Genomic DNA, 27,145 nt, shown 5'->3' with positions numbered 1-27,145 from the left:
AGTGCAAATGTAAACTTCACTTACCTGCACAAAACCACATGCTGTGAAGGCCTCAAATAAGGGCAGACTTGGGCGGTCTTCTCTATAGATGGTGAGTTTGTACGTGACCAGGGTCTCACCGTGTGCTGAAGATTCATCCACCACAAATATTGAGATTTTGTTCATTCCTAAGCCCAGAGGGTAGCTGGCAAACCTGGAGAGAAAGAGGGAGAGAGAAAAAGAGAGAATATGAATAGGGGAAATTTATTCAGCCCAAACTGATTCATATATCAATATTTACTAAATGCCTATTTGAATAAATAACAGGAAAGGTCTATACAATTTCATAAGAAACCTAAAATACGAAAATAAATAAATATCTCTTTCACAGTACTTTACTATGCCAAGAGTGTTCTTTCAGGACAACTTATATCTCCCATAAATTAAAGCAAAGGAAACTAATATTTATTAGTCATCTGACGGGGTCACACATTATCTCATTTAATACAACTAGGATTGTTCCCATTTTAAATATAGAGACCATGACCTAGAACTAGTGAACACATCATTCAAAGTCACATAGAAGAGTCAGGGTTTGGAACCCGGGTTGTCCTGACTTCAATCCTTTCTACTAGACTTGGCTCTCAAGGGTTCCAAGTACATTTCTTTCCCTACAGCATGGAACCATGAGTATCTTCTTTGCTATGGACACAGCACAGAATACGGTTCTATCTTCTGTTTAAAATTAGGAACAAAAGAGTTGCTGACTTTTAAAAGAATCAACAGGAAAAAAAAGCCAATGAGATTGGGAAAGTTCCTGGTACTGTGTCCACAAATTGTGCACCAATTGGTTTAAGCAATCAATTTTTGAATATTCAAAAACTTGACATATTCAGCAATGTTAAAACACGAAGACAACAATAAGTGAGATTTTTCCTTAATGGATCTTCTCTATATTTCATATAACAAGATCCTTTCTTGTTAAAATATTGTTACAAAGATGAGCTGCAAAGGTTGCCGATCTTTTTAAAAAAACATGAGAAGGGGAAAGTTCACACCCTGGCAATCTTTCCACTGATCTTATGAATCAGCTTTTCTGAACCACTTTCAAAGTTTACATCAAATGTCTGCTTCCCAGTAGGGTGTCTCGACACAGCCCCAGTCAACATCCTCATACCTTGGCCCTGCCTGCTCGTACAGGTGCACCTTGCACTGACACTTAGGAGTCTCCACTCCAATTGTCACTGTTACCACATCAAATGGGACTTCAGAGTAATAATCTTTGATCTTTGGATTAAAGTCGGGATTTAGTTCCAAATGCGGATGTGTGAAGATCTGCTTGATATGACATGGTGTGTTTTTATCTGCTAAAAAAACAAAAACAATGACAAAGACAACTGTGAAGTAGGTAAATATCTTTAAAGAATATATGATTAGGTTTTTCTTTTTCTGTTTCCTTTGAACAATTTCAGTGATCCCTGCTGACTTTCCAATCAGTACCCTGATCATACTTGAGTTGTGGCTGCAGCTGGCTTTTCAATTCATCAGATTTTGTAGAATTTGCCTCATAGAACAGCTGTTGACTTTAGTTGGTGTTATATAGAGGGCATTTTCTGCTCAGCCCTTGAAACTTTAAAGGCACAGAAGGTGGGAAAATGTCTCTCCTGTGGATTGATAACATTTCCGTGATATTTACTGCATATATCAAGCAACTGTGTAAGTGGGAGTGATGGCTCTGTGGGATGGTGGCAGAAGGGGACCAGCAAGGAATGAGGACAATTTCTTAATGTGGAGTGTCATTGAAATGCCATTTGATTGATACAGTATCTTACAGGTAGCGTGGGGCAAAGACTGCAAGCTCCAGTACTATACAAAACAGACACAAAAACAAGGGCATCCTGAAACTGCTCCTTCTCAGGCCACCGTACTTGGGAAAGCACCATAAAGTATAAGAAGGAAATACTATACTCTGCACCATCCTGTCATAGAACCTAGAATATTACTACATACCATTGATTCTGAGTCATTAAAAAAATCTTTCTCTTTGTTAGCCCAATTGTTTACAGCTTTATTTCAGTGACAAAAAGAAGAAAAATAGCTTTATAGGCACATACTCCAGCTACTGTTATGTTATATTCAATGTTAATGTTTAGAATAAACAAATTACCCAAAAGGTTAACAAATGTTTTTCAAAGAAATGTCAAGGAGTATTTCATTCTATCAATACTTTCCAATTGTCAACAAAATACCAACAAAGATAAACATAGAAAATTCTATAAAAATCAGTAAAATGAAAGTATCTTGGTGTTTCCTTACATAAAATATCCAGTGACATTTCATATGGCAACAAAAAAAGATAACACAGAATTTGCTACAGGAAGCTATAAAACTGAACTTAGAGAAAGGAGATTATTTTATTAACTGTTGTGTTTATTAACTGTATCCTCTGCTTTTACATAGCTATAATATTGATTTTCCTAAAATCATATCTGACGATTTGTCTTCCATTCTTTAGTGGTTTCTCATAATTTCCAGAGTCAAGTCCAAGCTCCCAATAAGGCAAACAAGGCATTTCACAAGCCCTTCCTTGTCTTGCTCTCCAGCTGCATTGCCCATTATGCCCAGACTTTGTGCTTCAACAAGACCAAAATTTTTATTTTTCTTTGATGGACATGGAGGGGCACCACCAAATCCATGATGATGGGTGCCACTAACCCACATGGATGCTTCATTCTAGTTCTGGGGACCAGGTCTCTGTATAGTTCCCATTATAGACTAAAACAATTAAAGGAAAAATGAAAAAAAAACCCTACATATTTCTGACCTATACTCTACAGTTTTCTCAGGCTATGGAAGAAAAACAAATTCAGGTATAAATTATGAACAATAATACAATAGATATACTGTAATTTTATTTCATAAAAAAGTCTTAGTAAAAAATAAATAACTGGTAATGTTGGTTGAATAACTCATTGAATTGGGTAAACTGTCTGCTTCATTAATTTTACTTGTTATTTGACCTAATGATCAACCAAATATAGTATCTGGCTGATAGATGTAGGTGGACTGCATCTATAATTTCAACGATGCTAATAGCCTCTGAAATTTTCTTATAATAAAAAAGAAAAAAGAATGAAGGCAGAAATTGTTTTTATTAGAAGTCATTCTGTAAAGGACCACAGTTTTTAATTCAAATTCAACCACTTATCAATAATACATTCTTTTTTCATCGAAGTTTTTTCTCCAGTATTTTCTGTTAAAGACCCTGAGATTAGGACAATAAAAAGAGGATATTATTAATCATGAGATTTGATTCAAATGGCTGCAAACCTAACATAACATTAAACAAGCTGGAGTTGAGTTATGGGCTGTGCTTTGGAAATGACCATTGCTCAGGCACAAAGGGAATATAAACAGTTGCACTTTTCTGCTCAGAACTTGCTAAGTGAATAACAAAAAGGAAGATCTTTTTTCAAAATCAAACATAGAAGATGTGCTTTAACTTAATAGGATATATTTTTATAAAGATTCCCTGAGAGTTAATTTCCCTGCAGTTTGTACTTTCACTTAATAGTCACAGTTTTCAAGAGGGTCTGCCCTCCTTAGAAACTGAAACAGCCCTAGATGACAGGAAATAAATGTGTAATCGTTCTCTTCAGCAAGCGCTTACTTTTGGTTTCATCAGAAAGTCTCCACCTCTGGTGTGAGCACTATCTCCTAAACCCCTGTCTGAAAGCTGATTTAGCTTTGACATCATCTTCCACTGAAGTATCAGTGTTGCCGCCTACAAACACCTGGTGTTTGCTTGGCATCTTTCCCATCCCAGTCTCAACTTGTCTCAGGCCAGCTTACCTGAGATCTACAGAGAACTCAGCACGAGGTTCAGTGGTAGCAGCCTGCTTAATCTATTCGGCAAGTATATATGGGAAAGCTGTTTGAAGTTTTGGTTACTTTTAATGGATTTCTTTTAACCACAGAATTTGATTGCCCTCTTAAGGAACAATCATAACTCATATTGAACATGAGAAGAGCCTAGACTCTTAAAGATAATCCCACCTGTTCTGAGGCATCCTCACATTATTTTTTAAATCTCATTTTATACCATAAAAGCAGGAAGATTAATTACTAAAGATCCAGGCAGGACTAATTTTTTTTTTTTTTTGAGACGGAGTGTCGCTCTGTCACCCGGGCTGGAGTGCAGTGGCCGGATCTCAGCTCACTGCAAGCTCCGCCTCCTGGGTTTACGCCATTCTCTTGCCTCAGCCTCCCGAGTAGCTGGGACTACAGGCGCCCGCCACCTCGCCCGGCTAGTTTTTTTTTGTATTTTTTTAGTAGAGACGGGGTTTCACCGTGTTAGCCAGGATGGTCTCGATCTCCTGACCTCGTGATCCGCCCGTCTCGGCCTCCCAAAGTGCTGGGATTACAGGCTTGAGCCACCGCGCCTGGCCAGGACTAATTTTTATCAGCATAAAAACATGAACGAAGTTAAAGAGCCTATCTAACATATTCACATTATCTACACCATATTACCTGGGAACTGGGGGGGAAAAAAAAGTGAGATCGTCCAGTGCAATCCTTTCATTTTACAAATGCGAAAATAGAAGCCCAAGGAGGCGGAGTGGTTTTCTGGATGTTGCATCTCGCCTTGGGCCTGGCACAGAGTAGACCCTCAACAAGCGTTCATTCTAATTTTGCTCCTAGTTTTCTCACTGGTCCTTTTCCCACCATACTCTAGACAGCAGTTTTCCAGGAGAATGGAGTAGCATGTATTTTTCTGGGGGTATGAGATTGAGTGGTGACTGCAGGGAAGGAATGGCATAAGTAATACTTGCTATCTTTATTCTCTATTAGCAATACTTTATTTAAAATGCCATTTCTTTAATTGGCTATATATGTTAATTCTATTAAACTATATTATTATCTCAGCCTACCATGAACTTAACAATACTGATAAAACATCGTGAATGAATTAAATTGCATTTTAGATGATAAAAATTAGATTTTATTAAATTCAAAGACTTCTATTAATAATAAATTAGGCCAGGCATGGCAGCTCATTTCTGTAATCACAGTACTGTGAGAGGAGGACCACTTGAAGCCAGGAGCTCAAGACCAGCCTGGGCAACAGAGCAACACCTCATTTCTATATAAAATTGCATAAATTGTCCAGCGTAGTAGCTCATGCCTGTAGTCCTACCCACTTGGGAGACTGAGGCAGGAGGATTGCTTGCGCCCAGGAAGTCGAGGTTGCAGTGAGCAATGATGATGCCACTGCACTTCAGCAAGGACAACAAAGTGAAATCCTATCTCTAAAACATACATAAATAAAATAATATAATAAATTAAATCTAAATCTGTACTTTTTATCAGCTTTAATGTTTTACTGAAATTGATTTTTATTTGTGGAAAACTAAATTTTCTAAGTTGATTTTTAGCACCAAATACATACATATATACATATACATACACATGCGTGTGTATATATATATTTTTAAGGTATATATTGTCAAGAAAAATCTTGCTATATAGAACTCAATTTTTCTACAATATATTATAGAATATTAAAAAAAACTCAGGGGTTTTTCTTTTTCTTTTCTTTTAGAGACAGGGTCTTGCTATGTCACTCAGGCTGGAGTACAATGATGCAATCATAGCTCACTGTAACCTCGAACTCCTGGGCTGAAGTGATCCCCCTGCCTTGGCCTCCCAAAGCACTGGGCATATAGTGCATGCCACTGTGCGTGGCCTAAATTCAGGAGCTTTGAACAGAGAATCTGAAGACCCAGCTTTGTGATACAGCTCAGGCATTTAATAACCCTGTGATTTTGGAAAAATCAATTAGACTCTCTAAGATGATATATTTGTGAGACCATTGTCTAATTGACCAGAATGAAGAAAACTATTTTTAAATTTAAAGTTGATACAAACTTAAAAGTATCAAAGTATCTATTTTTCTCCTATTATGTCTTGGTTAAGAAATGAATTGAAAAATTGAAAATTGGCTTAACTGTTACAAAGAAAATTCTACTGAAGTACTAACCATTACAACAACAATCTGGTGAGAAAGAAATCACTGTCAGGTAGTGAACCCCCTAAAGACCCGTGTATACAGTTGGTAAGCCAAGCTCTTACATTTGAAAGGATTCCAAGGCAATGCCCTAGAACCCCTAAAGCCCTTCAAAGTAGGTTTGGAAATCATTGTCCTGAAACAAAAAAAGTAATGTTTTATGTTCTTATGCAAAAGTAGTAGATACTGACTCCTTCAAAAATCTAGTAACTCCTAAAATTTACTTTAACAATTAGCAGCCTAAGATACCCAAATATAATAAAATGATGTTTTTTTTTTTTTTTTCAAAATAAGGCTGTTCCCTAATTGTTGATTATGCTGCTACAACACTTCAGTCTCAACTCACCATCACTGCAATGTATTTCTTTATTTTCATTCTTAATTTGTGGAACTGCGGCTAAAAAAAAAACAGAAATGTAAATTTAAAATAAAAACCATTAATCAAAATTTAAAATATACATTTAGCTATTGGATAACTTAATAAAACATGTTTTTTATTGAACTTTTATTATACTAGTGAACACTTCTAACTAAAACTGGAAGCTACGATAAAATAAGTTATTCTATCCAAAGCTCAGCAGAATTATTATTTCAAATAGAAAAATATTAAGAGAGAGAATGAATGGCCTCAATGCCATTTATTGCCTGCAGTTGGTCAGTCAAGGTGCCGCATAGTTCCTATACCCTATGACTATAATTTTCCAAATCATTAGAATTATAGAAGTGCCATCCAGTTGGTTCCACTAATATTTACTCTATATTTTTTAATTCAACCAAATACTTATTTTAAAAATGACTTAATAAATATTTATGAAACAAATGAGTGAATAAAACACTCCGGGTGCTTAAATTATTCATTTATAGAGGGAAAAACTGGTGGGTAAAAGAAAGGCAGTTTCTCTCAGTTCTCCACTGCACCTACTGATTCATTCTATTGAACCAGTGATTCTCAAACTCTAGCCTCAGAATCATCTGAAGGGCTTGTTAAAACACAAAGTGCTGGGTCTCATCACCGGAGATTCTGATTGAGTAGATCTGAATTGCTATGCTTTCCAGGTGATTCTGGGGAGAGGGGGACACACACTGAAAACCACTGTATTGGGCTAAATCCTGTTTCATAACAGAAAAACTTTGAACTAAAAAAAAAATTATAGACATATGTGTGGGTACTTCTTTTCATTTTTTTCCTTTTAAAATTAGAAGTAATTTTTTCTTGTAACAAAAAGTTCAGATGTTCTTTGGAATGAAAAAATGAGAAAATAGAGATAAGCCAAAGAGGAAAAATATAAATCACCACAAATTTTTCCTAGCTTCACAGTGAGGTAGCCAATTGTTAGGTTTAACAATAGATCATAAACAATTTTCATGTCACAAATATTCTTTCACAACATAAGAATGGATTTACAACATTTTATTTGATGACTCAAGCTTACTTTGTGTGCCCAGTCCACTCTTATTGCAATAGTAATGAACTCCAGTTTTTAAATTTGTTGATAATTTATGTAATTAAATGTTGTATATATTATTTCCTTAAAATGAATATCTAGAAGTAAAATTTCTGATCTATAAAAATAATTTTTAAAACTTTTCTTATATTTTGTTAAATGGCCCCTTAATAGAGGTTGTTCTAATTTATACATCCAACAGCACTACGAGAATACTTATTTCCCTACTCTCTCCCCAACTCTATCTTTTTTAAAGTTTTATTTTAATTGGCACATAATTCTGGGGTACAATGTGAAATATTTTCATACATGTATACATTGTGTAATGATTAAATGTGGCTAATTAGCATACCCATCACTTCAAACATTTATCATTTCTTTGTGGTGAAATTATTCAAAAGCCTTTCGTCCAGCTATTTAAAAATATACATTGGTTAATGATAGTCATTCCACTGTTTAATAGAACAGAATTTTTTCTTCTGTCTAACTATAACCAATCTCTGGCCGCCTCCTTCCCTCCCTACCTCCCCGGCCTCTAGTAACTAGTATTCTACTCTCTATGACAGCATAAAACTGGTAACCCCTCTCTACTTCTGTGAGATCAACTTTTTTCAATCCCACATGAGTGAGATTACTGGGTTTTCATCTTTTTGTGTCTGGCTTATTTCACTTAACATTCTCCAGGACTATCTATGTCACAAATAACAAATAACAGGATTTCTTTCTCTTTCGTGGCTGAATAGTATTCCATTGTGTATATATACCCCCATTTTCTTTATCCATTTGTTCACTGATGGACACTTAGTTTGATTCTATATCTTGGCTATTGTGTGTAGTGCTGCAATATATTAATACACTGGAGTACTGATATCTCTTCAACATACTGAGTTCATTTCCTTTGGATAGATATCCAGTAGTGGGATTGCTGGATTCCCTCTCTATTATTTTAAGAAAATTCTTTCCAAATTTAAGGAAAAATAGTATTTCCTCATTTAATTTTCATTTTTGATTGCTAATGAAGCTAAATATTTTGTATTTTTTTGCCAGGAAATACTAAGTATTTAGTTATGTTGAAATAAGTGGGAATATATATTTATATCTATATATATCTAGATATATTTACCTTTTTTATTTTCTATTGCATCAAATCGCACTTGTGGTTTTTCAATGTTCTTATCCTCTGTGAAAGAATCCCTGCAAATGCAATGCCAAACAACTCTGGATTAATGAAATGGACAAAACTCATGGAAATTACATCTAACACTATCTCTTCTTCCGTATGGGCACAGTTACTTTGATGAACACAAAAAACGCTTTCTGCATTTCAATCCTCAAAACTGGCAATCTACCCTTAAAGGAAGTAGGTGGAAATCTCATCATCCCTAATCAGTAGAAGCACATTTGAAGAAAACCAGGGTAAAAAGTCACTCTCAGTCCAAATCTGAGGAATCTCAGATAGCTTGGGTCCAATACAAGTGATTCAAGAAGACACATTCTTATTAGAAATCTGTTTGGCTATAGTTATACTGTTTTGGAGCAAAAAGTCTTGGAAGCACCAAGGCACAGCCTGAGAAGAACATACATTTAATTGAAGAAATATAAGTGTACCATGCAGAAAACGACCTATGTCTTGCCAAGTCTTCTACCCTTAAACTCTAATTAACAGTAGTGAATAGTAAGGGTTAGTTATATTCTGGTGAGTTCACCTAATTTTCTCTGTTGTATAACTAAATACTTGGCCAGATTGCCCTTTAAATCCTCAGATTTGGGATGAAAATAATTTAAATTGCAGACAGAAAAATTGCTGGTCCTGATGATAAAGAACAGCAGGCAGGATCGTCTGCAGGCCCCTGACAAGACTTTCCTGTGCTGGTGCAAATCTCCATTTCCACCCCAGCACAATGGAGATAACAGTGTTTACCTTACTTCACAGGGATGCTATGAGAGTTAAATACAATTTTCTTTGTTAAATAACATTTTAGAAATATGTGTTGTCCCAGATATTGTGCTGGGTACTGTAATGGAGAAGAGATAAATAAGACATACTCAGCTCCAAATATAAACATCAGCTAAGAAATTTAAAAGCATCAAGGAATTAAAATTATTGCTAATGTTGGAAACCATGATAATTTTTTACAATTTTATTTTAAAAACTGTTTATTCCAGGTGACTCTTACATAAGACAGGACCCTGAAATGCACAGAAACTGAAGTTTGGAAAGGTTACTATCTTAATGCAATGAGACACTCTGTATGTAAAGGCATCCTGCAGTGATTTTCTGCATAATTTTGTGAATACATTGTTTCAAATCCATGTGGATTTTCATTGACAGCATTTTCTTAGAGTGATGTACAATGCAACTGTATTTCTAGTAAGGTAAAATTAGCACATGGTGCATAATGTTGATTTTAAGATTTTCATTCTTTTCAGATTTACACTAATTCTGTTGAGATCTCTGGATTTTGAGCCTCAGGACAAATATATAACTATTACCTAGTATTGTCATGCTTTCCTGACTTTCTTACCTCATTGCTACAAGAGAATGATCTTTCCTGAAAATGAAAGATGAAGTCATTGAACACAGGTAGTGTACATCTGTAAAGTTGACATTTTCTATAGAAAAAAACTGTGGTAACCAATGGGAAGATAAGGACAACGACGACCTCCCTGTCTGCATGATGTACTGGACCATGAATGAGTCCTGGACCAAAGCACTGGACTATGGATGAGAAGGCCAGGGTCCTAGTTCCAACTCTATTTCTATTAGCTTCGTAACCTGAGCAAACGACCCATCTTCTTAGCACTTCATTTTCTCATCTGGAACATGTATATAACATGCATCCTCACTGCAATATGGCATGAATGGTAATTAAATACATACACACTCACCCGTAACCTTGAAGATAATTAGATTTGGGCATTTTCTTCTTGAATGCAAATGAAATTAGCAATATACTAATTGCTTGTTGACAAACATAATAAGGTTTACTTGTCTCACTATTAACTTAAATACTTCAAACTTGTCTTGCTTTTCCCATTAAAAAAGAAAAACATTACCCACACTATAGAAGCTAAAATGATCATTGAATAGAAACACAGAAAGGAAAGTATACTGATATTTACTACCTACCTGTGCTACAGCGTATCAGATGCTATGAAGCAAACGAAAGTTATTTTATGTAATCACACTGAAATGTACATAGTTCATAGTATAATGTGTATTTTGCAGATAAGAAAACTGAGTCTCAGAGGGGTCCAAACCTTGTCTTCATAAACTCTAAAGTTGGGATTTTTGAATATAGTCTCTATGATTCAAAAAAGTCCTCACCCTTTCCAACTATACTCAACACTGACTATTAGCAAATTTTCTTACTGGAAGAGACTTCAACCTTCTAAATTCCAGATCAGAACACTGCTTAATCTTACAACCTATGTGGAGCTTGAGAAAATTTTGCTTGGGAACAAACTTTCCAAAGTTTGAGTATTTTGAGGGAGCTTCCTCAAGGTTAAAAACAATACTTTTAAACAGCTTCCTTTGGAAATCAAGTCTGTTTTTCACCCATCTATAATAGAGACAGTCTTAGATTATTTGAGTGAGTGTAAAGTACAAAGTGTCTCTGAAGTATGTTATTTAAAACCTAATGTGCAAACACATAAACAAAACCTTCTGCTGGGTGTACCACTTCCAGGTATTGAGGAAATAAAACCTTCTTCTTAAAGCTGTGGCAATTAAAGTGAATTCTGATCCTGGGACATGTCCTAAGAATTCTTCAAATATATGATCATTCAAATTTTTGAATTGTAAAAATAAAGTTTTTATAGAACTGTTTTCACTATATCCCGAGCAGAAAGAAGTGAAGTGTAAGTCAACAGAACCAAAGCCATGGCCCAGGGTGGCTGCAAAAGACTTAAATGATTATGGCAGGGCCATTTAGTCCTTCATGTCTCTAGGAGGTTTAGGTTTACTTCTGTTTTGCTGTCAGTAGAAAAGTCAAATACTCCCGTAATACCATCTATATAAAAGAGAAGCAGAAAAAAACCTTAGGTGTTGCCCTTTTTCCCTAACCAGTGGAGGTAAAATTTTATCTGTCTCAGTTCTCTCTTACTCCCTAATTACTACTTCTCATTAGAATGGAAGTGAAGTTGGGAAATTTTATCTTATCCAAATATTTTCCTCTAAGATTCTATCTTCTAAAAAAAAGAAAAACTCCAAAGTTCTACCTTCTAAAACCAAAATATGAATCAATTGTGACAAAGACAGAACATACGTATATATTTTCAATGGGTTTTGCTCAGAAAAAAGTCACACCTCAAAAACTCTCTAAATACATAATCTTACTGTCTCAAGCTGCCACTCTGACTGATGGTTCATAAAACAAATCTCACCTAACTATTTCTGTCTAATACTCTCACAATTCAAGAATATATATCACAGAAGGAAACTAGATTGAAACTTTCAATGCTAAACATTATAGTGGCGTCAAGTCTTGTTGGTTTAAAAAACTGTTGGATACATTTTTATTAAAGTGTTTGAAGACCACTAGAATCATTATGGTTTCAATGTCTGAAGACATTTGTTTTCTGGAGCATGGAAATTTGGACACACTTTTTTGTTGTTGCTGCCTGCTTTAACGTAAGCAAAGCCTTTTGAAATCAATCTGTAGACTAGACATTTTTTGGATTGTACAATTCAAATTTGTGGTTATCTTACCATTCCAGTGGATGTGGCTGTGTCTTTTTATTCATGAACTGAAATTGTTCAAATACATTTAAAAGAGACCAGTATTGGGTCGCGACTGAGCCAGGATTTCCTACAGGATTTGCCGTATCATAAAGTTCACGCATCAGTGACTGAATCCCAGGAGTAGTAGATGGGAAGAGCTGAGAACACAAAATATCAGCATAAGTTATGGAAAACAAATTATAATGTAGTATTTCTATGAACAGCTTTATACTTAGTCATTTATCTAAAAATCAGATATTTGCTAAAAATCCATTGGTCAGTACTATAAATTAGATTTCTGTGAAGTTGTTGATGTAAATGCCACTTTTTATAAGAAATTAATTTTGTTGATGATCATAATTCCAAATGGGATGAGTTTTTTTTTTTTCTTTTCATTGAAGATAAGTGGATTTCTCTTTCCTGTTACAGATACCTGAAGACACCTGAATAACAGAGTTAGGTAGCAGGAAGAATGAGAGAGCCTCTTGGGTTACAAATGAATTATGTCAGAGTGAGAAATATTAATCTCCCCCTCTTTCCCCCGCAAAGAAAAATCTGTGGTTATCTCCTTTCTACTGTGAGAACCAGGAAATTGGAATTTTCTCTTTCTCTTGCAAAGTAATTATTTAGTTCTTCCTCAAGTTATGGTGAGAAATGTTCTCCATATTATCAGTATCCAAAGTTACAAATTCTTGAAGAGTGAAGCCAGGTCCCTTTTATTATCTTTTTATAGTATTAAGTCAAACTGTTGTGAATATAATACTTATAAGTTTCAAATAGTTAAAATGATATTGTGTCAACTCAATTATCTTTGGGGAAATTAGCTTACTTTGAATCCTTCAAAATTTGGGACTAAATTAGAAAAAGCAGTATCAAACACTAATTAATTAACTTAGTAAGTTGATTCAACTCATACAAGTAGTGTATGTATGTATATACATATATATCATATAGTTTTTACAAGTAAGACTTGAGTGAAACATCGGGGTAATAATAAAGTATTAATGATTAAGAATGCTATTTCAAAAAGATATTTCATATGAACAAATCTTAGGTGGAAAAACACAAATTCATTTTAGTCTATATAAGTACCAGAACTGGAAAGAAAACAAGTATTGAATACGCATTTCATATGCAATAAATTATCCTTTGATATTGACCAAGGAATTAACAAAATACATAGAAGATAAAATGAATGCCTTTTTAAAAAGATATACACCAGTTAAAGTTATAATTATTTACATTTTCTTTCTTTGAAGTTTGATATATAGAGTTATAAGAAATTAAGGTTTAAGCAGTTTTCTAAAATATTATTTTCAACTCTATATGATTTTACAAAAACAAACAGAGTATAATAGGCAGAAATAATAAACAGAAATAACAAGGATATAATAAGCGGAAATAACTTTTGGTTGCATGTAAATGTTCTGAAGCTAAAAGTAAAACTTCTTCAGAAAAATGTTGACATTTTCCCCTTTAGAACTGTCAAATTCTGGCAGTTGCTAATTCCATATTATTTTACCTTTAATAAGTCACATATTGTTTGCAAACTCTTGAAGTAATGCATATAAATCTTGCTAATTTTGCTACTTAGATCTCTGAAAAGAGCAAAGTCGCTTATAAAGATTTCTATTTCTTAGAGAAATACTTCATCTAGTTTGATGTCAAAATCAGGTAGCTTACAGTGATTTACTCTAATCTCAGTCACCAAGAAAGAATCAAATGTCACTTTTGCTTTACCAGTTGGAATTGTCCCAGGCTTCCAAGTTCCTTTATGAAAGTCATAATTGAGTTAATTTCTTCTAAGGATAGACACTGATTTAGTTCCTTTTGATAGTTTTCACCCTGTATTGGTAGGGGGAAAAAACTTAAGCAATTGCTAAAAAGTCAAACCATGTTCAACCCAATTACCTCCCATTTCATAAACCAATCAAATTATGAGTTATATGAACAACCGAGCTAATTAATGTTAAATAATACATAGCAACTTCAACTTGTCACAGTGGTGTCTGAATATAAGAAAGCTTCGTATTTGACAGGGAGGACCTGGACAAAATAGCTCAATGATGCTTTGGTAGTGAGATTGGGGAGATGGCAACGTGTTATAAAAATCAATCAATGTTATTTTGAAGTTCTATGCCCTATTCATTGGCATTTGCCCAAACATGACAATAGATGTGAATGCTTAAAAAAATTAGTATTATAACTCAAATCCTCTGACATCAATCTGGAGCACTCACTGCTATTTTAAACTACCTCCAAAGAGTTCTAACATTTCTTTTATTCTATAATACATGCAACGAACCTGCACATGTACTCTCTGAACTTAAAAGATGAAAGAAAAAATTAAAAACTAAAAAAATCATAGAGTATACAATATATATTATTCATAATATCCACAAATGTTTCGTAATCCCAGCACTTTGGGAGGCCGAGGCAGGCGGATCACGAGGTCAGGAGTTCAAGACCAGCCTGGCCAATATGGTGAAACCCCGTTTCTACTAAAAATGCAAAAATTAACCAGGTGTGGTGGTGCATGCCTGCAGTCCCAGCTACTTGGGAGGCTGAGGCAAGAGAATCGCTTGAACCCGGGAGGCAGAGGTTGCAATGAGCCGAGATCATGCCACTGCATTCCAGCCTGGGTGGCAGACTGAGACTCTGTCAAAAAAAAAAAAAAAAAAAGAAAGAAAAAGAAAAAATAAGAAATTATGAACACTTTACTTAATTTTCAACCTATAATTTTATGATAATCAGTCACTTGACCAGTTAGCTGACATAAAAATAATCTTAGTCCAGAGGTCAGAAAAAATTAAAGTGCGATATAATATATACCAATTAATTTCAAGTGAATGATCAAGTTGCTGAATTGCACAATAAAGAGAAAGACACCTTCTAAGGAATGACTTGAAAAAATATTTATCAGCACGCAAATATGCACTTACCTTCAATACATCTGATCTATAAAGTCTCTGAAATATCTCAGAAAATATGGAAAGCGATGATTCATTAGGGAAGAGAAAATTGAAAGTATCATTTAAAAGGAATTCTTCTGTATTTTGGTCCTCAAAATCCATATTATCATGATCTTGAAAATTTAAATGCTCGTGTACCTTTGAAAGAACAAAAGCACAGCAAATATTTTTCATCAATTTACTTTTAAGGCAATGGAATGATTTCTAAGACATGATTTACTTCCTGTTGGATTATAGATCAGAACTGACATCTAGTGGTCTTTTTGGAGGCCAACAGTTTTATAAATGTGAGTAACGTTTGTTTTTTTAAAGATATAATTTAAAGACATAATTATTTAATGTACAATATAAGAAAATTAACATATTATAAAGTCACAGTTTATCCTGATACCCTTTATAGTTGAAGAATATGCTTTCATGGAAGATAATACATAACTTTTTTTCTGAACAATTTTAAAAAGCATAATACAAGCTATTAGGTATGCATGCAAAATAATGAAACAATGACTATTTAAAAGTGTCAATTAATAAAGTTTTAAATTTTTATGGAGAAATCTTGGAGCTATTTAACCAAACGTCTGAGCCATCTATAATGTAATTGGTTTACCTGTATAATAGTTTGAAGACACATAAATGTTATACAAAGCTGATTTCTAGTTACACATAATTTTATTTTCCCCTTCTTCCTTTTTTCCCACCCCATATTCCAACGTACAACTTTCTTAGACTAATTTAATAAATTATTTTTTATCTTTTGGCTTCTAAGGGCTATGTTAGAGGAAAAAAAATATGTTGGAGGAGATGATCTGAATGACTGTATTTAATTTGACAGAAAGGAAAAGAATCAAAATAGATAAAAACACTTCACTCTACACATATCTATACCAGAAAAAGAATTTAAAAATTCCCATGGTTTTTTAAATTAAATATAAACCAATTTTAAACTAAATATCTATATGTAATAAAGGTTATCTTTTCATAACCTCATGTAAACACACCAGATAATCTGTTACTTTCTATTATCTACACGTCTTCTTTTTTCCATTAATGCATGCTTGACTTCATACCACATTTATTTCACAAATAGTACTTGAACTATAGAAAACTTCATGTTTATTTTACAGAGACACATAGACAGGATTGGACTCATAGATCCTCCACATACTAGTTAATTCTCTGAACCACAGTGAATATAAGCCTACAGTACTTTTGCAAATTGCTATTTTTTGATTGGTTACTATGAATGAAAACAACAACAAAAACACACACACACTGATCTTTCACCACAAGGTAGAAGCTCACGTCACTCATAAGGCCTTTGGCATACTGACCTGGAGCACTACAGGGTGCATGAAACTGCCATAACCAATATCAAAAGTTAGAAGTTGAAAGCAGAATCTGCATCTAAAATGAAAACAAAAGGTACCATAAAAGTAAAGACACATGCACACGTATGTTTATTACAGCACTATTTATAATGGCAAAAACTTGGAACCAACCCAAATGCCCATCAATGATAGACTGGATAAAGAAAACGTGGCACATACACACCATGGAATACTATGCAGTCATAAAAAGGAATGAGTTCAAGTCCTTTGCAGGGACATGTGTGAAGCTGGAAACCATCATTCTCAGCAAACTAACCCAGGAACAGAAAAACAAACATCGCATGTTCTCACTCATAAGTGGGAACTGAACAATGAGAACACATGGACATGGGGAGGGGAACATCACACACCGGGGCCTGTTAGGGGGAGGGGGGCAAGGGGAGGGAGAGCATTAGGACAAATACCTAACGTATGCAGGGCTTAAAACCTAGATGATGGATTGATGGGTGCAGCAAATCACCATGCCATATGTATACCTATGTGACAAACCTGCACGTTCTGCACATGTATTCCAGAACTTAAAGTAAAATAATAAAAACAACCATATCCTCTTGCTACATTTACTCTCATTTGGTGTCACATTAATATTTACTACAGTTAAATTTCAATGTCTACTAATTAAAAAGAGCAGTGGCTTGGATAATGTAAAATTACATGTAATGAATTTTTGGATTTGGATTCTATTTTCTTGCAGAAAATAAAAATACACCTAAATCTTCATGACACGTTAAACTACGCAATAAACTTAATCCATGGAAACCTAAGTATGAAGAAGAAAACTTTCCTACTCCTACATGCTAGGCACTGATTCATGTATAAATTATGATAAGGTTTAAATTGATGTGCTTCCCCCACTTTTTGACATACTAGATTTAACATTTCATTAGAAGAAAGGTAATAAGTTATATTCAAGTAAACAGATATGGGAATAGGAGTTATTGAATTTTCTTAATGAAGTTCTTCATTTTCTGCTCTGCATTATGAAATCAGGGGGATATTTGAGAATGAAATTTATTACGTATAAGTAAGATTATACCTAGTCAATGTCAGGTATCTATGATAGAAATAGTTGCGCTTGAAAAGGGGGCTGCAATTAAAAGCTTAACTTTTAAAATGTGTACTTTACTTCTTGTTACCACTATTTAGATACTACCGAGTCTGTTACATGCTCTAAAGTTTGAGGATCTATAAATACGGCCACGTATGTTTAGAAGATCATATTTGTGTATTGACATAAAATTTTCCAAGTACTACCTACTTATGATAATTATATATTTCCACCAGCAATTTTTAAAAGATAGGTTTCTTTCTTTATTTTCTTTTTTTAAATTAAATTTGTTTTTACCTGTGGAAGGTCTTTGGTCCCAAAGTAGATGTTTCACTGAATACTTCAGCCGCTAGCAGGAGTTTGCCAATTGCTTCCTTCACAATATCAAAAGCCTGATGAGGTGAACTGGCTCTCAGGAATGTCTCAAAAAATGTTTGCAGCTGTGAACAAAGTAAAGGATTCACGTGTTAAAACAACAGCCTCAGTTTATCTATCATTTTCAAGGTGACCAATTTGAACGATTGTTCTAGGTTATCTCTACTTGTCACGCCCCAAAAACACTCCTTAATCAGTAAGTTTGGTAATCTAAGATACAAGTATATTGAAAGAGAAAGGTTTAAATATATTATAATTTAAACTTCCTTAGAAGTGCTTACTCCATTTTATTTTCCTCATTTCACAGCATCTAATCATGGAAAATGCAAGTCTTGTCATCAGAACTCTGAAGTTTCATTTGTAACTCTACTCACTAGGTGAGCTGGGCTTGCCACTCACTCCTCCGAATCTTTGTGTCCTTCTCTTTAAATTGGGATTAATATCTACCAACCAGAGAGATGTGAAGCCAAATTAGAAGAAAATGTATTCGAAAGTCATGTTAAAGTATGAAATTCAAATGTTAGTTTTGTATTATTATCAATTTTGGGGGTATATTAGAACAAAAATAAATGTATCAAAGTTGCTTCTTCCTCATGCCATTATTCTGTGCAAGATCTAGCCAACCAGAGAAGATTCTGAGAGAATCCCAGTGTCCTGTTGATGTTTTAATTCTTAATTATTTCATGTGGATAGAGAGTATACGGAGGTATTACAAAAAAGGGGGAATGAAGCTCAACTGTGTCATCTTAAAAACACAATTGTTAGTATCACAAATAGCTGTTTTTATTTGCTTAAATATTAAAATGATAAAAACAAAACTACCTCTTGATGCTTCATATTAAAGTTCAAGTGGATATTTTTTAAAAATATGAAACAAGTCTCATATTGATTCATAAACTTTCTCTGGATAAACATACTCTTTTAAAGATGAAGAACAAAAAATATTTTTTGAAAAAACATGCAGCAGGTATTCTATTAATGTTTTTTGGAAAAACAGACTAAATCTATCCAGACTACACAGGATTGCAAAGTGAAAAACTTTTGTTGCTATGATTAAGAAGGACAAGTATTGGCCTGGATTGCCTGTGGTAAATGGCAAATGTGTCTTCTCAATGCACAAGCAAAATTCCCCCAAGATAAACAAATACTGGCTTCATAAACTTTTCCAGCTGAAAACAGAAACCTAATAAGATTACACATAGAGACCCTAAGAATGTGTCATTAGTATTTGGCAATTGGGATGTTTTTCCATTTTACTAAGGAAAATAAATGTAATAATTGTATGATTAAAAGAAAACAAATTATTGCTAACACTAAAAATGTTAACACCCTTGAATCAAAGCAGAGTAACATTATGTTTTTCCAAGTAAAAGTAACTCATCATATTTCACTCATTTCATCACATTATGTAGAAAGGTTTGTTTGTGACATTGTTGCATTTTCCTATTTTAATGTTACCTGAATATCATAGACGTTAAGGTTAATAATATATGAAAGTTGGAAATGTCTATGTAGCATATGAGATAAATAAGATTAATTATAAGATTATATCTCCATGAGGAAGAATAATTAGCAAATTAATGTCTTAGGGTTGCACTTATTTCTCTAAAATGAAAATGATTATTTCTTAATTTCTTAATGTAACAATGAGCATTTAAATATGGGATGCCATTCAATTCAACTTTTAGAACTGCAGCCTTTAGAAAGCCCTGTGTTTTGTGCTTTGGGGGACAAGTTGCATAGTACATAGGTATTACCTCTATAGACTCTAGAGGTAAAAAGGTCCAGGTTCAACTTTGATTTTGTGCCAAAGTTGTGAGACTTTGTGGGATCAATAACAGTGCCTACTTTATAGAGGTATCACTGAGATTAAATGAGAGAAGGTACATAAGGAATTCCACCACCCAGCACATCTGTATTCAGTACATGTCAGTTCCTTTTATTTTTTTATTAATTAAAACAAGACAACTGGGCATGGTGGCTCACGCCTATAATCCCAGCACTTTGGGAGGCTGAGGTGGGCAGATTACCTGAGGTCAGGAGTTCAAGACCAGCCTGGCCAACATGGTGAAACCCTATCTCTACCAAAAATACAAAAATTAACCAGGAATGGTGGCACACACCTGTAATCTCAGCTACTCAGGAGGCTGAGGCAGGAGAATCACTTGAACCCAGGAGGCAGAGGCTGTAGTGAGCCGAGACCACGCCAATGCACTGCAGCCTGGGTGACAGAGCAAGACTCCGTCTCAAAAAAAAAAAAAAAAAAATTCAGATGAGCGAGATTCCTTATTTCACATTCATTCAGTATAGTGGCAAGCAAACTACATATGCCAGAAATGAAAGTAGACTCATGTGAACGCTTAATATGAATTTTTTAAAAATCATAAACTTTCAAAGTCTCCCAAAGAAAGCACAACTTTTATCGGTTGTTGTAACTAACTCAGTTAGACTAAGTGAACCACTTTTTTGAGTGTCCGGTTACATTGCAATTTGTTACTCTAATTGTATTTCCTTGGTCAAATTACATGAGTTCTGTGAGTCTCAGTGCAGAATGACAGAACTATGCTCAATGATCTCATGAGACAATGTCAAATCTGAAATTATTTGATGTGAATTCCATTCAAATGCCACCAGAACCTGAACAATTTCACTCAGGCACTTTCTTAACTCACAAATACCGGAAGGAGCACCTTCACCTTCGCTGCTAATTTAAAACAGTCAGGCCATGAACTTAAATATTAAGGAGACTTCTTCCTCTCCATATCAACACTTCCAATCAACGTTTTTGAATTAAATAAATGTGAGAATGTAAGTTCGCAAGGAAATCAGTACATTGGCAATAAAATAAATATGAATAAAAGAACATCTTGTAACTTTTGACATGACATGAAACTATTTTATAAACTATAAATTTTCTTCCTTCAGTGTAACTTTTAGTGCAAAATAAATTATATAGAAAATGACGTTGTAAGATCAGTCATAAAACCAGTCAGCTAACACACCATCATTTGTTTGTACCTATGTAAAATTCAAGCAATAACTAGTAAGATATTTACATTTTTACATTGATCCATTCAATAAACTTATTTAGATACAAGTGGGTGGACTAAAATTTTCAATTAATTAAAAATGGAAGGATAAGAGCAACAGAATGCACTTAAAAGCATATAGAAAATCTTCGATCATGTCTGATATCTTTTTCCAAGGTGTCCTTAGTATCCACTTCATTCCACCACATATTTTACAACTCCTCCCATGTTATGTTCTGGGTTCTGCCTCATTATTTCTCTCCATCCTCCCATAAGACCTTGCTTGGCTGAATTGATCTCAATGTCAACACATGTCATTTGTTCCGTGTTAAACTTGCCGACCTTCTTGTCTGCTCTTTCTGCTAGACTGTGAGGTTTTCTTGTTTTTTTTTTGGAGGGGGGTGTTCAGGAGCTGTCCCATTTTATCTTCTGGATCTTCTGGATTCCAGTGCTTAATGCTAAGTAGGTATTCAGTAAATACTGTTGAATAAACAAACCTATGATGTTACAGAAACCACAGATACCTTGATAAGAGAAACACCGTACTGTAGGTTCTGGGTAACATCACTTTCCTCAGGACAGCATGCTTTTATCTCTTGCTCGCATCTCGTGAGAGAAGGAGAATATAAATATTTCTCGTATCTTGTAATAAAACCTTTGAAGAACAGAAGCTTATAGCTGTTTGAGAGAATTTTGGAGATGAGAAAATTTAATCTATGAGTTAGAACGGAGGATGAAAGATTTACCAGTATTAGGGTTTTTCAAAGTAATGTTCTTGAATGAGAAACCACAGCAGAATGTCATGTTTAACAGCATTATACCTTACTAAAGTATACCAGGGCTTCTCTCAATGTTACTATGTATGAAAGAACTTTTCATCTTCTCAGATTAAAGAATATTGGTACTAAAGTCAGATGAAGGAATATTGGTACTTAAGGTCATTTTGCACCAACATCATATTAAAAAGATTCTCAATATCACTAATCACTAGGGAAATGCAAATGAGAACCACAGTGAGATATTGCCTCACACCCATTAGGATGGTGACTAACAAAAACAAAACAGAAAATAATCACTGGTGAGGATATTAAGAGACTGGAATCCCTGTGCTTTGATGGTGGAAAAGTAACATGGTGCAGCCACTTGAATAGCAATTTGGTGGTTCCTCAAGAAATTACAAATAGAACTACCATACAATCCAGCAATTCCACTTCTGGGTATACAGTCAGCATAATTGAAAGCAAGGTCTCAAAGACATATTTACACACCCGTGTTCACAGCTCATTCTTACCAGTATTCAAGCTTGCTGTTGATATTTTGCATCCTAAAAAATTCAAGGATAAAAAGGTGTTCAAGAATAAAACAGAGACTAAAAGTAGGTGGCATGAAAATAGAAAATATTTCCACTATTTGTTGGAACTGAGAAACAGAGTAATGGAGGGGTTATTTTTTGTTTCATTTTCTTTTGCAAAATTTCTACCTTGAAATAATTGCTTTTAGGGGCTTTGTTGTTATAAAATTAGCAAGTGGATAAACATGATAATTGGAGAAAATGCAGCTGTGAAGACTGCAAAGTTATTTTTAAAAGTTTGAATTGTAGTCATATACCTGTAACGTGCAATGTATCATAATCCTTTCTAAGTGTACACTTTAGTAGCTTTAAGTATTTTTACACTATTGTACAACCAATCTCCAGAACTTTTTGCACAACTGAAATTATATACCCAGTAAACATGTCCCCATTTCCCCCTCCTCCCAGCCCCCGGCAACCACATTCTACTTTCTGTTTTTATGCATTTAACTACTCTAGATACCTCATATAAGTGGAATAATCCAGTGTCTTCATGACTAGATTATTTCACTTAGCAAGTATTGTCAAGGGTCATTCATGTTGTAGCATGTATCACGATTTCCTTCCTTTTTAAGGCTGGATAATATTTGTTGTAGGCATATATTACATTTTGTTTATCCCTTCATCTACTGATGCACGTTTGGGTTGCCTTCAAATGTCAATAATGCCTGGCCAGAACTCTTAAAATGAATCTGAAGTAAGCCAAATACCTCAGAATTTCATCCTAATATTTTTATATATGAAAATCTTTGGGACTGGACATGGTGGCTCACTCCTGTAATCCCAGCACTTTGGGAGGCCGAGGTGGGCGGATCACAAGGTCAGGAGTTCAAGACTAGCCCAACGAACATGATGAAACCCCGTCTCTACTAAGGCAGGAGGATCACTTGAACCCAGGAGGCGGAGGCTGCAGTGAGTCAAGATTGTGTCACTGCACTCCAGCCTGGGCAACAGCGAGACTCCATCTCAAAAAAAAAAAAAGAAAAGAAAAGAAAAAATATATTTCTTGAATGTCCTATAATTCTCAATAGAAAAAAAAGTTTATAAATTTAAACTTTAGAATTTCAGCGACCATATGGCTCTAAGTTAAAAAAAAAAAGTTCTTCCAAATAGTTAAAATTATTGGTCATACATAATTAGTCAGAACAAGAGAAATACATTACAAATCATATTAAATAATTTCTAGAACAAAAAGTAAAATTGTATTGGAAATGCAGCTCTGATTTGTCTGAATATAGGTTCCCACCAAATATCATGTTGAATTGTAATCCTCAGTGTTGCAGATGGGGCCTGTTGATAAGTGTTTGGGTCATGGGGGCAGATCCCTCATGGCTTGGTGCTATTCTTGCCATTGTGAATGAGTTTTCAGGAGATCTAGTTGTTAAGTGTGGTGCCTCCCTGCCAACGCCTCTTGCTTACTGTTCCCACCATGTGAGATGCCTGGTCCTCCTTTGCCTTCTCTTATTGGTAACAGCTACTCGTGGCCTCTCCAGAAGCTGAGCAGATGCCTGCACCATACTTCCTATACAACCTGCAGGAAAGTGAGCCAATTAAATGTCTTTTCTTTATAAACCACACAGTCTCAGGTACTTATAGCAACACAGGAATGACCTAATGCAATCTCCCAGATAGATATGTGGTTTTTTTCTTTTTTCTTTCTTTCTTTCTTTTTTTTTTTTTTTTTGAGACAGAGTCTTGCTCTGTAGCCAGGCTGGAGTGCAGCGGCACGATCTCGGCTCACTGCAACCTCTGACTCCCTGGTTCAAGCGATTCTCCTGCCTCAGCCTCCTTAGTAGCTGGGATTACAGGCATGCACCACCATGCCCAGCTAATTTTTGTATTTTTAGTAGAGACAGGTTTCACCGTGTTGGCCAGGCTGTTCTCGAACTCCTGACCTCGTGATCCGCCTGCCTCGGCCTCCCAAAGTGCTGGGATTACAGGAGTGAGCAACCGTGCCCAGCCCGTTTCGTTTTATCGGATTAATTCATATATCCATTAAAAGAATGCCACTTAATGCTAGAACAAGAAGGGTTCAACATCAGTATTAATATTATTTTAAATATAAGCATGAAGAAAATTTGTTCACATAAATACACAGATGTGGATAGAAGGGTTTAGTTATAGCAACATGGCTCAGTTCTTTCAACTCCCTCCAATGTGCATGTTAAAAATTACATAGTGGTTTATCACGAAATATTCAATCTTGTTAAAAACAAAGAACTGAAAACCAGCTGAATTGTGAAGGATTTGTTACCTAGTGATTAGCATCCTTCACTTGCTCTAAAGAACAACAGAGTTAAATTTGTCTGTTTCTTTCTCTCTTTTTTTTTTTTTTTTTGCAAATTTTTTTTACCTTTGAGTAACCATCATTATAATATCAGAGCTAGCAAAAGCTGGGTCTTTCTTTTGAAGAGCAGAAGGATGTATAAAAAGAATGGGAGAGAACAACCTGCTTAAGAGGTATCTTTTCAGCAAAATCAAACTTTAGAAAGTTTCAATGTATGATCCATATGAAAGGTGAACTTCTGGGCACTGATTCTCTCAAAATTGTCCATGTGCCTCTGAGCCCCTTGGGGAGTCATCATGGATCCCCAAAGGCATATGACACCCAGCTCTGGATACGGCTGCCTGCCCCCACTCCAAAACGCATCTGAGAGAGCTGTGGCTGAAAATGAAGTGCTGGTGAGCATCCTGGACCCTTGGAAGTGGAAGGTGATTTAGAAGAAAAAAATTCAGATTTTTAACAATAGAAAAAGAGAAAAAAAGAGAGAAATGGAGAAAAATGACTAAATTACAAACCTGAGTAGTGATGTAATTTTTTAATTTAATGCACATGTTGTATTTGAATATACTTTGGCTGGGCATAGTGACTCATGCCTGTAATCCCAGCACTTTGGGCAGCCAAGGCAGGTGGATCACCTGAGGTCAGTAGTTCGAGACAAACCTGGCCAATATAGCAAAACCCCATCTCCACTAAAAATATGAAAAGTAGCCTAGCATGGTGGTACTCATCTGTAATCCCAGCTACTCGGGAGGTTGAGGCGGGAGAATCACTTGAACCCGGGAGGCAGAGGCTGCAGTGAGCTGAGATCACACCACTGCACTCCAGCCTGGGTGACAGAGCGAGACTCCATCTCAAATATATATACATATATATATGTGTGTGTGTGTGTGTGTATATATATATGTGTGTGTGTGTATATATATGTATATACATGTGTGTGTGTATATATATGGGGTGGAGAGAGAGAGAGAGAGATTTTCTATGTTGTATTTAATAATAATCACCTTAGTAATACCTTTAGCCAAGCTGACACTATGTGGCAGACACCGTGCATTTTACATGCACTGCTTTGTTTGTATTCATAGCAATGCTATGAAGGTGGTACTTATCATCCTCATTTTATAGATGAAGAAACTTGGGGTTGAGAATGTAAGGTACATGCCTAAGGTTATACAGCTGGGGGCAACCAACACGGGTGTTGAAGCCAATCTGCTTTGCTGCAAAGCCCTAGCATTACTTCTGCCTTTGTGGTTTTGATCGTATTAGGTTTAGGACTATGGATGGACCCTGAAATCCAGAAGAATGAATCATCTGTATTTTTACTTTTATCTAAAATGTGTTTGAAACTGTCACACTTCTCAAGCACATGCCTTTACACCCACACAATTAACAACAACTCAACAACTTGAGAATTTATGTAGCCTAATTACCTTTTAGAAAAACTAAGAATATTTCTTTGCAACTTAAATCAAATTGTCTAGATCAAGAAAAAAGTTCATGTTACGTCAAATGATTTAAGAATATAAATACTCTCATCATTTGTTTTAGTTCACTGAAAATTGGCTTGCTTTAGGGTAAACCACAGAAAACCAAATTGGCTGAACCTAAATTAGGATACATTTACTCCTTCCTTGGAATTATATTAAAAACTCCAATATTTAAATAAGTTTTCTGTTTCCAGTGACATGAATAATTTTACTCATTCGTACTTCTTAACAGTCCTAAACTTTATAGCATATATTAAACTTGGAAATTCAGAATGTAGATTCCATACAATTTAATCAGTTTCACAGCTGAAAACTTTAAACTCTCCCACAAGCATATAAGGGAATTGTTCAGAAGCAGAGTACAGAAATACAAAAGGCTGTGAATAGAATAAAAATTTAATTATTTGCTTTGAATGATAGACCCGTGATTGCATTATATTCAACCTTCTTAGAAAACTGGCAGGTTTTCTTTATTATCCCTTCTGGAATCTCTCAGTGGGATATAAAGGAGCAGAGAGATTTAACAGCAAAGAGCAAAAGCTAAAGTTGTAAAGATTTTATCATTGAACTCTCTACGTATACGCCTGCTCATTTTCTTTATATGAATGCCATTGTTCGAGCAGGTCACAACTATTCCCATTAAAGTCAAAACCAAGCCTTCTTTGAACTTCCAATAAAATAAGTTCTGACAGCTCGTTTGAAAACAATCCATCTTTTATTAATTATCTTGACTAGAAGATGACATTGAAATCCGGTAATATTTGTACCAAGTAATATTTGTTACAGGCAGTACAAAAATTTGCAAATAAGGATTCATTTGGCAGAAAGATACCTATCTCATATCTCTAAATACTCTCAAACGATTAAGAAAGTAAAAAGGGAAAATGTTTTCAATTTATATTCTGGATATTTTATGCAGGGTATCTCTTTTAGGTCTTATTAAGTCTCCTGGTCAATCACAAAAGAAAAGGAAATGTATTCATTATAAAAAAATAAT

The 27,145-nt window shown here is 34.9% G+C and overlaps 1 protein-coding gene across 2 annotated transcripts in view; it reads right to left on the bottom strand.

Annotated features, from left to right (window-relative positions):
* CPED1 (cadherin-like and PC-esterase domain containing 1) overlaps positions 1-27,145 on the bottom strand; it is a 320,989-nt gene that overhangs the window by 170,758 nt on the left and 123,086 nt on the right. For both annotated transcript variants that reach the window (XM_011937391.1, XM_011937392.1), the window contains exons 8-16: positions 17,920-18,062; positions 16,518-16,590; positions 15,157-15,324; positions 13,955-14,059; positions 12,203-12,372; positions 8,615-8,685; positions 6,393-6,443; positions 1,157-1,343; positions 25-193 (exon numbers count right to left, since the gene is read on the bottom strand). In XM_011937391.1, the coding sequence (XP_011792781.1) occupies positions 25-193; positions 1,157-1,343; positions 6,393-6,443; positions 8,615-8,685; positions 12,203-12,372; positions 13,955-14,059; positions 15,157-15,324; positions 16,518-16,590; positions 17,920-18,062 (1,137 nt within the window). The remainder of the gene's footprint in view (positions 1-24; positions 194-1,156; positions 1,344-6,392; positions 6,444-8,614; positions 8,686-12,202; positions 12,373-13,954; positions 14,060-15,156; positions 15,325-16,517; positions 16,591-17,919; positions 18,063-27,145) is intronic.

The sequence above is a fragment of the Colobus angolensis genome, unplaced genomic scaffold, assembly GCF_000951035.1.
Source record: "Colobus angolensis palliatus isolate OR3802 unplaced genomic scaffold, Cang.pa_1.0 Scaffold163, whole genome shotgun sequence".
Lineage (NCBI taxonomy): Eukaryota > Metazoa > Chordata > Mammalia > Primates > Cercopithecidae > Colobus > Colobus angolensis.
This window is presented reverse-complemented; position numbering and strand designations above follow the sequence as displayed.